At 35.6% G+C, this 14719-nt stretch overlaps 1 protein-coding gene and 1 long non-coding RNA gene across 2 annotated transcripts in view; one reads left to right on the top strand and one right to left on the bottom strand.

Moving 5' to 3' along the window:
* Positions 1–13051, bottom strand: part of LOC115443111 — a 179471-nt gene extending 166420 nt beyond the window's left edge. Inside the window, 2 exon segments of the mRNA XM_037439568.1 lie at positions 10538–10897; positions 12731–13051. Coding sequence (XP_037295465.1) covers positions 10538–10853 — 316 coding nt within the window. The 5' untranslated portion in view covers positions 10854–10897; positions 12731–13051.
* A 321-nt stretch (positions 13052–13372) lies between these two features.
* Positions 13373–14595, top strand: LOC115443114. The gene is made up of 2 exons (XR_003938580.2): positions 13373–13620; positions 13699–14595. It is a non-coding gene; the product is annotated as an uncharacterized LOC115443114 (long non-coding RNA).
* The last annotated feature ends 124 nt before the right edge of the window (positions 14596–14719 follow it).

Raw genomic sequence — 14719 nt, 5'->3', positions numbered from 1 at the left:
ATGGGCACCAAAAGAAAACTCATTAAAAGTCGAATCATTAACGAGGAGTTAAACGAAACAGCAGGTACGTTTCTCGGTAAGGCTGCTCGTGAGAAACAGTCCCACAGTTTCTTTCGAACGTCGCGAACGTTACTTGAGCAATGCCAGTTCGAGTCTCCGACAAAACCCCGTGAGAACACTCCACAACCACGCACGACAATAATCGGCTAATATTTCAATAGCGTATTTGCAAAGATAAATTTATGTATGAATACATATCGGCAACGGCATCGTTGAAATAAATTAATACAATGCAAACGCTAAGAAACAATTCGCGGCCGCCGAATGTCGACTAAGTTTTTCGTGTTTTGAATTAAATATATGTATTTTTTATTCAGCACAATGTTGATCAAGCACAATGGTGAGAAACGCATGCAGGATGTAATAAGCGACTTAATGGACGGTTAGGATAAAATACTTCATGCAGGAAGTTAAATGCAAATTGATATTATATTTTTAGAAATGAAAAAAACAAGTAACTAGTGTCTTATTAAAATTATTATTACTTTGCGTATTTTGTAATAACACGAATATATTTTGTTCATTTAAAATATAGTTTAATATACCCTCAAGGCTATGCAAATATATATTTTAATACGATTAACATCCCGTGATTAGTCTATGTGCACTGACATAATAACTTATTCTTCCGTGCAAATAGTATTGACTGATAAGTGGTATTTTTCTAGTGCGAGTAAATAGGCCAATCAAAATGTAGAATCCATCACATACACACAAAACTACTCATTATAAAACCGCATCATTCAAACAAAACTTTACCAACAGACATATGACTGCACTACAAAAACAAACCCTAAAATTTCAAAAATAAACGCCTTCAAACTATCTTCCCAAATAAAAAACAAAGTCCAGTTAAAACCAAGGGCGCGGGGAGGATGGTCGGCCGTAGGCGTGTCGATTTAATTTCCGCCGGCCGTCCGAGTGGGGCCAGCACCATTCTCTGATGGATTGCGTTAGTATGCACCACATAGATTATAAAACCTTTGACGACATTACCGAGAAATCAAGATTACGTGGTACCCTCTTAAGGAAAACTTTAAAAACCATTCATTGATTATTTTTGACGACCAAACAATTGTTTTTCTTACTAAAGAAATATGAGTTAGTTAATTTATATTCTTAAGACTATATTTTTAGGTCACCATCTCAAAGAAGCCGAAAACATTAATGTCAATTTGTTGAAATAAAATCTCGCCGAGAAAGTTTAAAAAAGCACTGAGAGCCGAGACAATTAATGTTGTAAGGCGTCATTTTATTTCTAGGAACTTTTTTAAAGTTAGACAACAGCCGCTTGCTGTTTTAGTTAGGAAGCTAAAGAAAAGACGAAGGAAATAAGTTTTAAAAGCACTTTAACGAATGACGCAAATTCAATTATAAATTGTTTCTAGAGGTCAAAGGCATAAAAACATTGAAGGTCAGAGTTTTATTTAAAAATATTTTGAATTCAAACATTGATATTATCGTTAACAAAAAAAGGTTACTGAAGGTTTTATTTATATTTCCTCGTCTGCACGATGATAAATATCAGTTGACATTTCCAAGAGCTTTTAAATATAACTTACAACACGTAAACCTAGGTCTCATATAGTGTTAAATAAATTTAAAGCCGTCAGCAACTTGATAAACCCACAATTTAATCCAGATTATATTATGAGTATAAATAAATTATCTGACATGCATAAAAAAGACATAACAGTATCCCAAACAAACAAATCAAATAAAACCTATGAAAAATCCAATATTTAACAATAGAACCAGAATGTAAATGGAAACATAGCAAACAAAGTCGCATCAAACATCCAACTCAAGAATATCACAGGAAGTAAACTGATAGTTTAATAAAACTGTACATTTCACAAGCTATAAGTATTACCACATACGCTGCAATTTCCGTTTATGAACACAACGCTCGATAATTTTACTTGATAACGTCGAATTCTTGTCGATTCAACTTCCTCAATTGCTACTGCACTTGAAATAAATAGACATATGTAATAGATATTTTCAATACGGTTGGATTATGGAAGGGAAATAAAATTACTTTAAGTAGTACCTACTTAATAATTAGAGTGATAGCCAAAATCACTAATAAGCAAATGTCAGCTTGTGGTTGAAAATTTTTTATACGTCAAATATTGTTTACTTGGTTGGTTTGCAACCCCTCAGAGAGCACAACTCGTCATTGCTGTTGAATCACACTCATCACACATTTGTAACAAATTTTGGACAACTGATCTTCGAAATAATTAGCAAAGAACAAACATATTACCATATCATCATTAGATGCCGTGATTAAATGTATTACGTCCTCAACGTTTCATACAACATTAAAAAAATTCCCATAGTTTCATTGCAACGAACGCTTCCTCAATAACAATTTCAATAAGCAAAAAGCCATCGTAAGCAATTGGCTGATTATGTTTGGTAATAATATCATAATAATGGAATGAGCTGGAGTGTCGGAGTGAGGCGTGTCAATTTGATATCCGCCGGTGGGCTTCCATGATGGATGGCTGTTTTATTAACAGCAGGCGGCCGGCACGGGCTCACAGGATGGCGCTTGCGGCCCACCAGAAAATGTTAGAGATCACATTTTTATAGAAGATGTTGGAACAAACATTTGAATTACATGGTGATCACCATAAACTCCCATCAAGAAAGAATCGTGTTAATGGCACGAGTTTCGGTATTAACTAGGCCTGTATTTGAATTTGGTTCCATTCGCTTTAAATCTCGATTATCTTAACTACTGTACTTCTGATAGTCTGAGGCGATCACAATTTCGTAATTGATTTTTAACAATGTAGCATTCACATTTCACGCTAGCGCTTTTTTATAACGCAAACTATTATGCCTTCATTAAATTTGTACACTGGTAACCACCGTTTTAACTAATAGAGTCTTTACTTCCTCGATCTTGACCTAAATTGCTAATTTAAATTCATCACTTTATATAACTTCAAATTCTTATGTGACCTACCACTTTTTTGTATCTCCGGAGATTTGAGCTGTCTTATCTGTCAGTTTTAATTTCTTCCGCCGTCAATAATAACTCAAACAAGCGCAGTTTGGAGTGCTTAATTGACACATTTAAAGAAGGAAAAGAGCAAACGGTGTTATACCGATCGATATCGAAACGCAAACAATACGGGCCCATCAATTTCAAAGAGACGTAAACGATCGAGCGAACAAAAAAATTGCCAAAATCGACAACCAGGTAGAAGTCTTTTAGCGCCCTGTTATGCGCTCCATTGTGCGGAGGCGCCTAAACCCTGCCCGGTTTTGTAAATAACAAATTTTATAAACAAAAACGTAACACATCTGTCCAGTTAAATGCCGATTTGTCCTTGGTTATTTTTAGTCGGTCTTTATAAATGCGGGTAAAATGCAGAGCAGATTGCACTTACGTCATTAATCGTTGCAACACAGATCAACATACTACTTAATTGAACATGTTAATATCGTAAAATACAGTATAATTAAATTGTCTATTGAACACATAAGGAACATCACTGTACATTATCACGGTTAGTATGAAGATAATGGAGGAAGTGATACGTCCGTTAGTAACAACGATGGTTAAGCAACGCGTTGTTCCAAATCATTTTACATTCTAATTTATTGATTAGGCAAATTGTGCTAGATATCAAAGAAGACATGGTGGCGTACTACACCTACTATATTGAAACTACGTGGGCTCCCACCTACAGCACGGCCCACTGGCGTATTTTTCGTTCACCACGTTTCTAGCCTACGTGTCACCTTAGCAAATTCTCTTTATGAATGAAAAAAATCGATTCTAATTACTCACCGTATACAATACGGAACGGTTTCTACCGTTCGCGGCTTTCCCGAAGGCTGGTTTTCTCGTGGTACACTGACCTGCGGTCTCACTGCGAAACTAACATCGCATGCCAAACGACAGGCGATTTATTTTTATACACACAAAATGTTAACAGTCAATGTAACAACACAAACAGAACTGCGAATTCAAATTTCGAAACGTCAAAATTTGAAAAAGGAACATGCGCTCGCGTGTTTGCGCGTTGGTCGACGGCGCGACTGAACGACGAGAACGCGGCACGCGCCGGTGTGGGGGCTTCATTCACAAATCGAGTGGCGGGGCGCGGGGCCCTGCCCATAAGCTCATTCATGCGGTCACCGAGGCGGTGTGGTGACCTGCGGCCTGCGAAATATGTAGCGACTGCCGCGCCGCGGCGCCGAACAATCCTATTCATTACTCACTCCAAATTTTGACTTGCTAATTACCTTTAAAGTCATCATATTCATTGTTATGTGGAGAAGATACAAGTTAACTTCCTGTCCGCGTCCAAAAGAAAATATCAATCACGCAACACAAATGAAAATTTTAAAACTTCTTTGGGCAGTCGTTACAACAATTACGTAGTATTCTGCAATGACATCGTTTGAGCTCGTGCGTTTATTTCGTCAGCCCACTGTTAATGAAGCAAATTAAATGTATGAGTTTTCTTTACAACAACAGCACATAATGCATTAGTAAAGCATATTTCGAAACGTATTCCACAAGAGTCAACTTTTGTTAAAATGACCCATTTGTCTTCGTACAAGTTGGTTCGCAAGTATTATAATTTACGATCATATTACAACATCTGTCTCAAATGCACAACGCAAGATAAATCTTCCGCGAATTAGAATATCTGATAATGTCATCACAATATCCGTTATGAAACCGTTTACTATCTCTCGTTGTCCCGTTGCACCGGCAGGTTTACAGCAATAATGGCGTCATAAGCAAGAAAATTACAAGCACCGGTGGAGAAAGGCCTTGATGGTTAGGTTCGTGTAACTGATGAGTTGCACCGCGCGTGCCCTGACTCGCGGAGCACGTGGCCTGACCGACCGCACGTCCTACTATGCAACAATACTTTTCGATATCAAAACTGTAATTTGTATTCAACAGAAATACGATGATCTCACAGTTTTCGGAGTATGCCCCGAAATTAACAGTGCTCTGTCCTTATGCGCAACATTTCCTTTTGAAGTCTTACTATTTTTAAACGTTGCTATAAGTTCGACAAGTAGTATCCGGAGTTGTGGTACATTGTTTGTAAAGCAACTATTAAAACAGTTACGAATTTACAATTTACTTCCCGAGTTTTAAAAAGGAACTGACTTATATCTATTTTAAGGAATAAATACATAAATCCAATCTAATATTTTGCATCATCTGTCCCCGTGAGCGTCTTCCTTTTCACATTTTGAACAATATCCTCGCTAGTTAAACGTTTCACATATACGAATCAACTTACTGCATAGTTCCCATTAATATAGATATTAAATCGATTTCCCGGTTAGCTATCCGATGGAATATACGATTAGATCAGTGTAAATTAACCAAGCAAACGTTCGGGCAATAGAATTGAACTGAATGCCACAATTAACGGCGGACGGTAGCAACGGGTTTCCACGACGACTCTACTAAAAAAAAATTGTTGATGTTGTACAATCGCTCTCCATTTGCGTTTCTAGTAATATTAGTAGCAATGATATAGTTTACGTTCAAAATAACCTCATTATTGGGAACGGGCGCGATGGCAATATATTGCGGATAGATTTGAAGCTATTGTTCAGTAAAATTCATAATTATTAAAATCTCACCCTTTCAAGAAATCTGAACAAGAAGATAAGTTTTAGCTGTATGCAGTTTTGTCTATAGCATGAAAATGTCAATTACAATAAACCGCCACGGGTTTTAACACCGACTCAGAGAAATATCCATAAAAACATTGCCACTATTGTGTTCAGCATGCTCATTGCAACAAACGGAAGCCCAAAAACCCAGTTCTATCAATCCTCTTTTTCAAGGTTAGCAATACAATTATAAATCCTCTGAAATTAGATTCCTCAATGTGCCATCAGGTACCCTACTTATTTACCGGCCTATTACAAACTAGTGTCGGCTTCACGATCTCTACCTAGAGCAACTCATTAAAACGTAGAAAGTATTTGCGCTAATAAATACGCGCAGTTCACATTTCCAGCCATCTGTATGTAATCAAGTGACAGATTCATTACATCCCAGAAGGAAGGATGCAATTTCCTTGCAGCGTTAATTACGACACCTATTTAACATGCTTGAGACAACTTAGGACATGCTATTTAATTCTTAAATAAATGTAGATAGTTAATGTTGGATTTAAATAATTAATTATTTGACTTTTTTTACTCGCACTTAAACACATGCAAGAAACAACAAAACAGTCAAACAACGTAATTTACACTTAGCATGTGAGCGGAAGAGACTTGAACCAAATGGGCTGTTAGACAATATTATTTTTTAATGGGACCCCACTAATATGATCCAATTGGAATGTCAGTACTCAGTAACCAGTGTAATTCCTGGTAACTATCGACACTCTACATCTAATGTAAACTTAGATAAAACTTTGCAAAAACAAATGTAACTAGGGACAGAGTTGTACCAAAAGAGACAAAACGGATATTATATCTTTTTTTGGTGTAAAGTCGGGCCATTTTTAATGAATAATCTTACCAATATAAATGCGGAGCTTTGTGAAAATGTTTGGATGTTTGTAAGAAGTTAACGCAGAGGCAGCTGAACGGATTTACATGAAATTTAGCACATGGATAAACCATATCCTGGATTAACACATTGATTACTTTTTATCCCATTAATTTCGCCCCTTGGTAACTAAACGACTTCTTATATAATTAAACACTTTTAAAATAGATAGCGCTGGTACAGTATACTGGATACAGATGACGCCATAAATGGCTAGTGTTTAACCCACTTTTGTGGCGAAGAGGCTATTCATGCGAGCGAAGCCACGAGCAACACCTAATGCAATAAGTTTTTTGAATACACATCATTGTCTCTAACAAGTGCCCTAAAAGCTACAATATAGAGTTGTATTACATTCATAATGATTTGAATGTTCGGAGTAATCCACGCGGAGAGGAATGCCAAATTGTGCTTTATAAATGTTCCGACGAAAGCACCACAGTGCGTTGTTTGACGCGGCTTCCGCTCGTTTCGGGATTCACCACATATGGCGATTGTATCTCGACAAGGGGTACGGACTGGTGTTGCCAGGTCATGTTTGTTTAAACCGGGACACAAGTTAAAAGAAATCGGGAATTAGATTCGTAGATCGAAACGAAAAAAACAATGCAAGTAATGCTAAAGTTGTTTTGAATTTGAACTTCTACTTAGACATCGATGCACTGATCGCGGTACAGTCGCGTTTGAAACGAGAAAACAAAACAAATCTATCTAGTGATGCATAGTTTGTTTTTTTTATAATAATGATTCTTAATCAATTTATCGGGATACTTAGTGTCCTGATCAGTTACAAATTGGGACACGTGCCCAGAACTCTGAGAATCGGGACGTCCCGCGCAAACCGTCACACCTAGCAACACTAATACCTACACACGGGCTCACTTCCCACTGAGAGTTAATTAGCGATCCTGTTACTAAACCTACGACGACTGATTGTCTTATGAACACTGTTTTTACTTTGCGCGCTTACAACAATTTGCGAAACTTATAATTCTTTTTCTTTTTTCGCTTTTACCGTTTAATGAAAAATGACCACATCTGGGGCCTTATTCTCTATCCCGCACGTTATTTTAACCGTGCGTAACAAGCACATAACACAACGCATCATGTTTAGGACTATAGAAATTTGGCTTACAGAATACCATTCCAGGCACATTTCTCGAAGATAACATGACACGGCCGCGTTACGCGCTTACACTATCATACAGAATAAGGGCCCTGATGGTAAGTGCACAGTAATCCAAATATAATTTCAAGTAACTAAAAACGCTGCGAGTTGCAATCCTCAATGTTCTCCACAATAAAGCCTGTGCACTAAATCACACACAAGCTTAATTCCGGAATGTTTTAAAATTATAATTAAACTACATTTGGGATTTTATCGCGGTTATTTATATTTTAGTTTTCTCCCGACGTTTCGAAGACTTTGCAGCCTTCATGGTCACAGGGGAGACTGAGGTGTTGTTCCGGAATGCTTCTAAAAACAACCCATAATGATAAGATTTCTCCAGTGTGTTTCTAGCTATACAATTGAATACAATATATCATATTTAATAATCTAATTGCCATCACCAGCTTTATTTCACAAGCCTTTGATGTTTGGCTTCTCTGAAATGTTTGATTATAATGCTCAAATATTTGTCCATTTGGAAGTTTAATGTCCCCAGATTTGTTGAGCTAGACAAATCGGCGTTGAAAATATGTGTCATTATCGATCTTGGCTTACAGAAGTTACAATAGCAGGTGTGTGGAGCTAGATAATATCACGTGTGTTTGTAGGCCAATGTTTTGATGCAACCTATCCTTTGAAATGCTCATTCCCACAACCGAAAAGAACAGTTTCACTGCAGTTACTTGCGTAACGTTTGCACTTATTTAGTGTAAATTGCAACCCAGCCGTTTATTGAAAGAAGTAAAATGATGTACATTTATGAAAGATTTATTGAAAGAAGTAAAATGATATACACATAACACTATGTATAAAAGTCATAATACAACCAAGACGCGCTAATCCTCCTTCTTCTTATAAAATGCTAACTTTTTTGTAAAACTTTTTTTTGGCAAAGAGACTCCACGGCACCTGATGGTAAGTGGAGTGAGGTCCAATAGAATGTCGACTGTCGAGAGATGATTACCCCTCGACAGTGAACACAATTACGCCGACCTGTTTCTATTTGAAAAGAAAGGAATAGGAATTTGGAATGCTAATACTTAGCTAAACGTCATCAAAAGCCAAGGAGCCTTTTCTGATGACCTTCTATATATAACTCGAATAACGCCTTATAGAAACATCTAATGATGTTGTACTGTATTATTGACGTTATATGTTACAACGTTCCAACATAAGATTGAATATAATTTACATAACTTCTACGTCAGCACTATCTATCTGTGCCAAATGTATCTCCTAATTTCCTTACTTATTAAGTTGCCAAATATTCCAGAGACCGTTTCAATGTCCAAAGCAAGAACAAATATTTCCAGCTAACGCAAAATAATTAAGATTGAAAGCAGAGCCGCGCCTAACAAACAATCGATTACAATAAGTAGAGTAACTAGTTAAGGATGTAAGATAGTACGCAAACGGTAAAATAGCGGTTGTTGCTAAGATGTCTTTCTACAATCGTTAACGCTAACGTTATGTATGACAGTTTTTTTTAAATTATTGCTTGGATGATGGACCTAGCCGTCCGCCCGTTACCGCCTCATAATAAGCTATACGACCGCCTATAAACAGTAGAAAAACCATACAACACCTTGAAATACAAAGTATTGCTTGGTAGTCCACTGTGCTCGCCATCCTGAGACATGAGATGTTAAGTCTTATTATGTATGTCCAGTGGTTAAACTGGCTATAATGTTCTTCAAACCGGAAAACAACAGTGACTACACACTGCTGCTTTGGCGGCAGAAATAGACATTGCGGTGGACTCAGGCGGACTCTCACATATGAGAAACCTCCCACTAGTGGATGATTGGATGATTCTAGACCTATCGATATCATGTCTTTCCCATACATTTATTTTTTTACAATAGCGTTAACAATTGTAAAAAGGCGTAGTGGCTACAACCCCAAATGGATACACGCTAAAATAATTAGAGATAGACCGGAAAATACAATACTAGGTGTACTTTTGTATAGTCCCTTTGGAAAGGTACCGTGTCCTTGTCCATATCTACATCCAAGCATCGTATAAACACTGGCGAGTTCCGGTTTAGAGGTGATGTTACTGGGCATTTTGACACCTACATTTGATGTCTCGGAATGACAATCTCAATTTATCGTTTTGCAGTTTAGAGTAGGTAGTATAAGTTCTCGGTGCCATTGCTTTGATTTATGGACTCTGGCAGGTGTGACGTTTAGCATTAGGTGAACGACCTGCCTCTGTTTTCATTGAATTGTATAAAATTTAAAGATCCGGGGTGTGCAAATAGTTTGTATTGTTTTGCGAAGTTCATAAATATTTTTGAGGAGTTGAAGTGGTTGTGCAATGCTAAATTTAAAAGAATCTACAAAAGGATCTCTTTGATGCATTGCAATACCGGTTTAAACTTCTTCACAATTGTGAAGTTTAAAGCTTTCGTTTTTATCAATGAAACACGGATTTCTTAGCGACATCTTTTGGCGAAATTATATTATTTGCCAATAAAATAAACGAAAACACACGAAAACGTTAAAACGAATTCTTTTCTATTCTATCTCTGCGAGATAAATCAACTGCGGTAACATACCTTTGAAAGGTTGATTAGAAACACATGATAGAATTCGTAAAATTCTTGGACTGTTCGTACCCGCCGTCACAGACATCAGCTGTAAACGGTCGCTGAGCGGCTGAAGTAGACCGCGCAACACTACACGTGTAGGTACCTAATTTCCGTTGAATATGAAAGCATTTTTTGAATCAAACTAACCTGCGTAACACAGCGCGACGTAATCCTTCGGCGTAGCAACTCCATCGGGCAACGACCACGACACTTTGAACTGGTCGCCTTCTTGCGTCCAACTGATTGTTCCTTCATAGCTTCGTTCATCATTTCCGTCTTGCTTGACTTCGGTTTCTTCTGTTACTTCATCTATGGCACTGTTTTCTTTGGATGTATTGGCACTTGGTTGTTCGGGATCTCCCGTATTTGGTTCTGTGTTCACTGTATCGTTATCACTTTCGTCCTTCTTGCCATCATTGGCGTCTGCACTCTCAGCACAGTTGACGCCATGTTCCTCTGACATGACTTCACCAATAAATGTTTTCAATTACACATTGTTCACAAAAACTGAAATTGAATTAACCATAGACAGTTGTAGAGTAGATAAATAGTTTTGGAGTTCAAAAGAATTGAAGAAAGAAGCTATAATTTAACGACTGTTCTGAGTACATTTTATAATAACATATGGTGTCTTTCTTTTAGTACGGTCATTGTTAAAAGGTAAGCTGTCTTCCTTGAAATTACAATTATTGAGTTCAATGCTGTTAAGTTTTAAAATATGCATATGAATAGAAGATTTAAATGTGAATAAGAATTAGTGCATGAATTATTCGGTACTTTTTTCAAAAACAACCATGCGGCACAAATGGACGCAAGTTTAAAATTTCATTATAAAATTCATTATTATTTTGTAAAAGTAAGTTACAAATTTAAAAGTTTTTATTTTATTTATACAATGTTTTTCACCATTTAGGTACATCAAACAAACAAGTCAGTAACCAAAATTCGTCACTATTAGTTTCGTCACCAAGTGATAATAAATCGACAATAATCAATGTGAACGTCAATTTGCACGTAAGTTATTTACGACAATCATAGAACTAATATGTCAGTCTGGCAGCTTAGCGAGGGAAACTGTTACTGGTCACTGGAGTGTCGTAGGAGTTCGCGGGGGTGGTTGATGTGAGGCGGGCAGCAGGCGCGAGGTAGAGGGAGGGGGGCGATAGACGGCGACGTCGCGACGCCAGCCCGTCCGGCGCCGGCCGCGACCCGACAGCGTCTAATGCACGCTATTCAATGTGACTACTGAGAATCTTAGATAATGTTTTCATTACACACAACATCTTTTATTAGCCTATGATGTAATGAGACATCTTGACTTATATGATGTGTAGAAACAAAGCCTTGGAAGTTACAACAAGCTTGAATATTTGTTTTATTATGCAGTAATGTTTGAATCAAGATCAAGTGTAGGTTTAAGTGATTAAACCAAAACTGAATTGACTATTACCAACTACTAAGATTCTTTGCCAAAGCTTTCAAGGGTTGTATGATCCAACCCATTAGATTTCTATAGCATTATACTAAACCAAAGCTTTAGGTCTAATAATAGATTAATTCTCACACTTAACTAGTTGAATTTCTCATTGAGCACAGTTTTTAATACTAATAGTGCATAGAAACAAGCATTGTTCCTTATTCATAAGCTGCAACAAACTTGTTCAATACTAATTTCAATAAAAAAAAATACTTGACTGCAAATTTATTTATTGGACTGTCTTCTCCCAAGTGCCACAAGGGACAGTGGAATCTTAATGTTTAAAAAAAATGTAATTCCCAAGTAAAGTATTCTCAGTTCCTACCATGGCAAAGTAAGCCTAGCAGTACCATTGTCAAAGAATAGTATCAAATATGCATAAATAACCCACCATTTACCACGATAACTTAATAATTTCATTCAATGGTATAAATACCAAGATATTTAGATTGTATGAAAAGCTGTAATCAAATAAATAACATGATTTATTAAAGAATAATTCTTAATAAAATGTGTTGCAATGTATTCCTAGATTATTGTTAAAATTGATCAACAATTTTTTTTAAACCTTGTTTCCAAACAGCAGTGATACATTCATTGGTGTTTGGAAATAAATATTTTGCTATATTTTAATAAAAAGTTCTCAGTGTTGACTAAATATAACACTAGATAAATACATTTGTTTTAGGATTTTAAACTTAATCTATAAGCATATTATGTTTCTCTTCACTTTTCTCACATTTGAGAAAATGATAAAATATGAACAAAATTCAATGAAATTATCAAAGAATACAGTATAATGCAATTAGAAAATCAATAAGAATTACGCGAACGCACTTTTTCATGCACAATTGTTTTTTTACCGTTATCGCACAATATCTCACGGGGACGAGATTAACTAACTGAGATGTTAATTACTTCTGCGCCTATTAGCAATTTTTGATGGTGTAATCAATAATTCTGCAATAAAAACAACGTAGAAATGAAAGGATGGACATTGATCACACAATAACTAATATAACGTGAAAGAACACGGCGCGTCAACACTTCGTATACTTTGCACAGTACTATTTGCGATTTTTTTACAAGATATGCACTGGCGAAATATATAGATTTTTACACATTACAGATTTTCGAAAAATTTGGCTTTTCTCCAACCAATGCAGGCAATCACCTCCGCAGTGGATGACATTGACGTTTTGATTCGTTCGGAAATTATTAAATTTGTGCTTTCAGTTTTCCATGTTTGGCACCATATTTTATGCTTGTTCTTTTGGATATCTCAAATATTTATTATTGTATTTACGTAAAAACAAACTTAGTAATATTATGCAATTTTGTTTTTAAAATTAGCATAATATAGGTATTTGTTACTAATAAACGAGTAGGTCATATCTGTTTTTGAACGATAAAAATAAGTCAATGTAAGCAGTCAAAAATCAAACTAAGTGCGTTCCATATCACGGATGTTGCATTGTTTAACATGTAATGTATCTCAAAGTACATAAATTATAGGTCTTATGACAAATAACCTCATTCTGCAATGCTACATTTATAAATTGTGTTTATTGTTTACTAACGTTCTTGTATAAATTTTGTTAGCTCGTTAATCGCAGTAAATGATATAAAACATTATTTTTTATTTAAGTGCAAAATGACTTCAATAGCTCCATCAGATTCTGAATCCAATGTAAGCGGATTTGTGCGCTACAGTGACAAGAATTTCAAGCATCTTTATACATCTTTGATTGAGGTGGGATGAATAATGTAGTTTTATTAATATTGTTGTTTTCGTGCATATTCTTTTATATTATTTTTTGTTACATAACAGAATATGGAGATAATTAATCAAGATTTGTTACAAGTGGAGAAGAACTTGAAAGATATTGTCAAACAAGCTGGCCCCTTGGAGAGTCAACTTTCAGTTATGTTGCAATCTCTGCCTAAGCCTAATATAAACATGTCGATGGAAACCAACTAAACCTACGCCACAAGACAAATTAAACCAAACACTTACCGGCAGAAATGTACAAAACCGAACTAGACTGTATTATTTGAATAAGCTTCATAATTTTCTGTTTCATGTTGTAAGAACCAATTTTCGCATTATTAATATATAATCTCTTCTGGTATATAATAGTTTTGTTGCTTTAATATTACCTTGTGTTGTAGCTAATTTTTACACTTGTGCATATAAGCTTTGTTAACAAGTTTTATCAGTATTGAATCAACATCCCATAATTTTATGAAATGTTTATCATATGCATTAAATTACTTAAAATGTCTATCATATAATATGTAAAGAAATGTTATTATGCGTACATTTATTACAATAATTGGGCCAATCTATTTAAATATTCTAATTCAAGCTATATTCCGTGTTGCACATTGTTGACTTTTGTAAAACTATAATGCCATTTTAGAATGAAAGTAAATAGCAGTGGTTCTAGAAATTAAATAACTAATGTAAGATGCAAATCTCTAAAATATACAGGCCATACTACTTCTATATTAATAATCCACAACTCTCAGGTTATACAAAAAAACCTACATTAAAAAATATTATGTAATGATAACTAATATAAAACATAGTTATACTTGATGTACTCAACATTTAAATGGTTTGTTCAACTTATATGTTTACATTCATGTATTTGTTTATGAACGAAGACTGTTAGTAAACTTGATGTTATAAACTTGTTATATTTAATAAATATTTATCACTTTGTGTAATGTTTACTGGGTTAAAACACCTAATAGCCTTATTAAGTAACTAGCTTTTGCTCGCGGCTCCGCCCGCGTTATAAAGTTTTTCAGGCTAAAGTTTTCCGTTATAAAAATAGTAGTTTCCC

Source organism: Manduca sexta, chromosome 17, assembly GCF_014839805.1.
Source record: "Manduca sexta isolate Smith_Timp_Sample1 chromosome 17, JHU_Msex_v1.0, whole genome shotgun sequence".
NCBI classification, from domain to species: Eukaryota; Metazoa; Arthropoda; class Insecta; order Lepidoptera; family Sphingidae; genus Manduca; species Manduca sexta.
The sequence above is the reverse complement of the archived record's forward strand: the minus strand, read 5'-3'. Positions and strand labels throughout refer to the sequence as shown.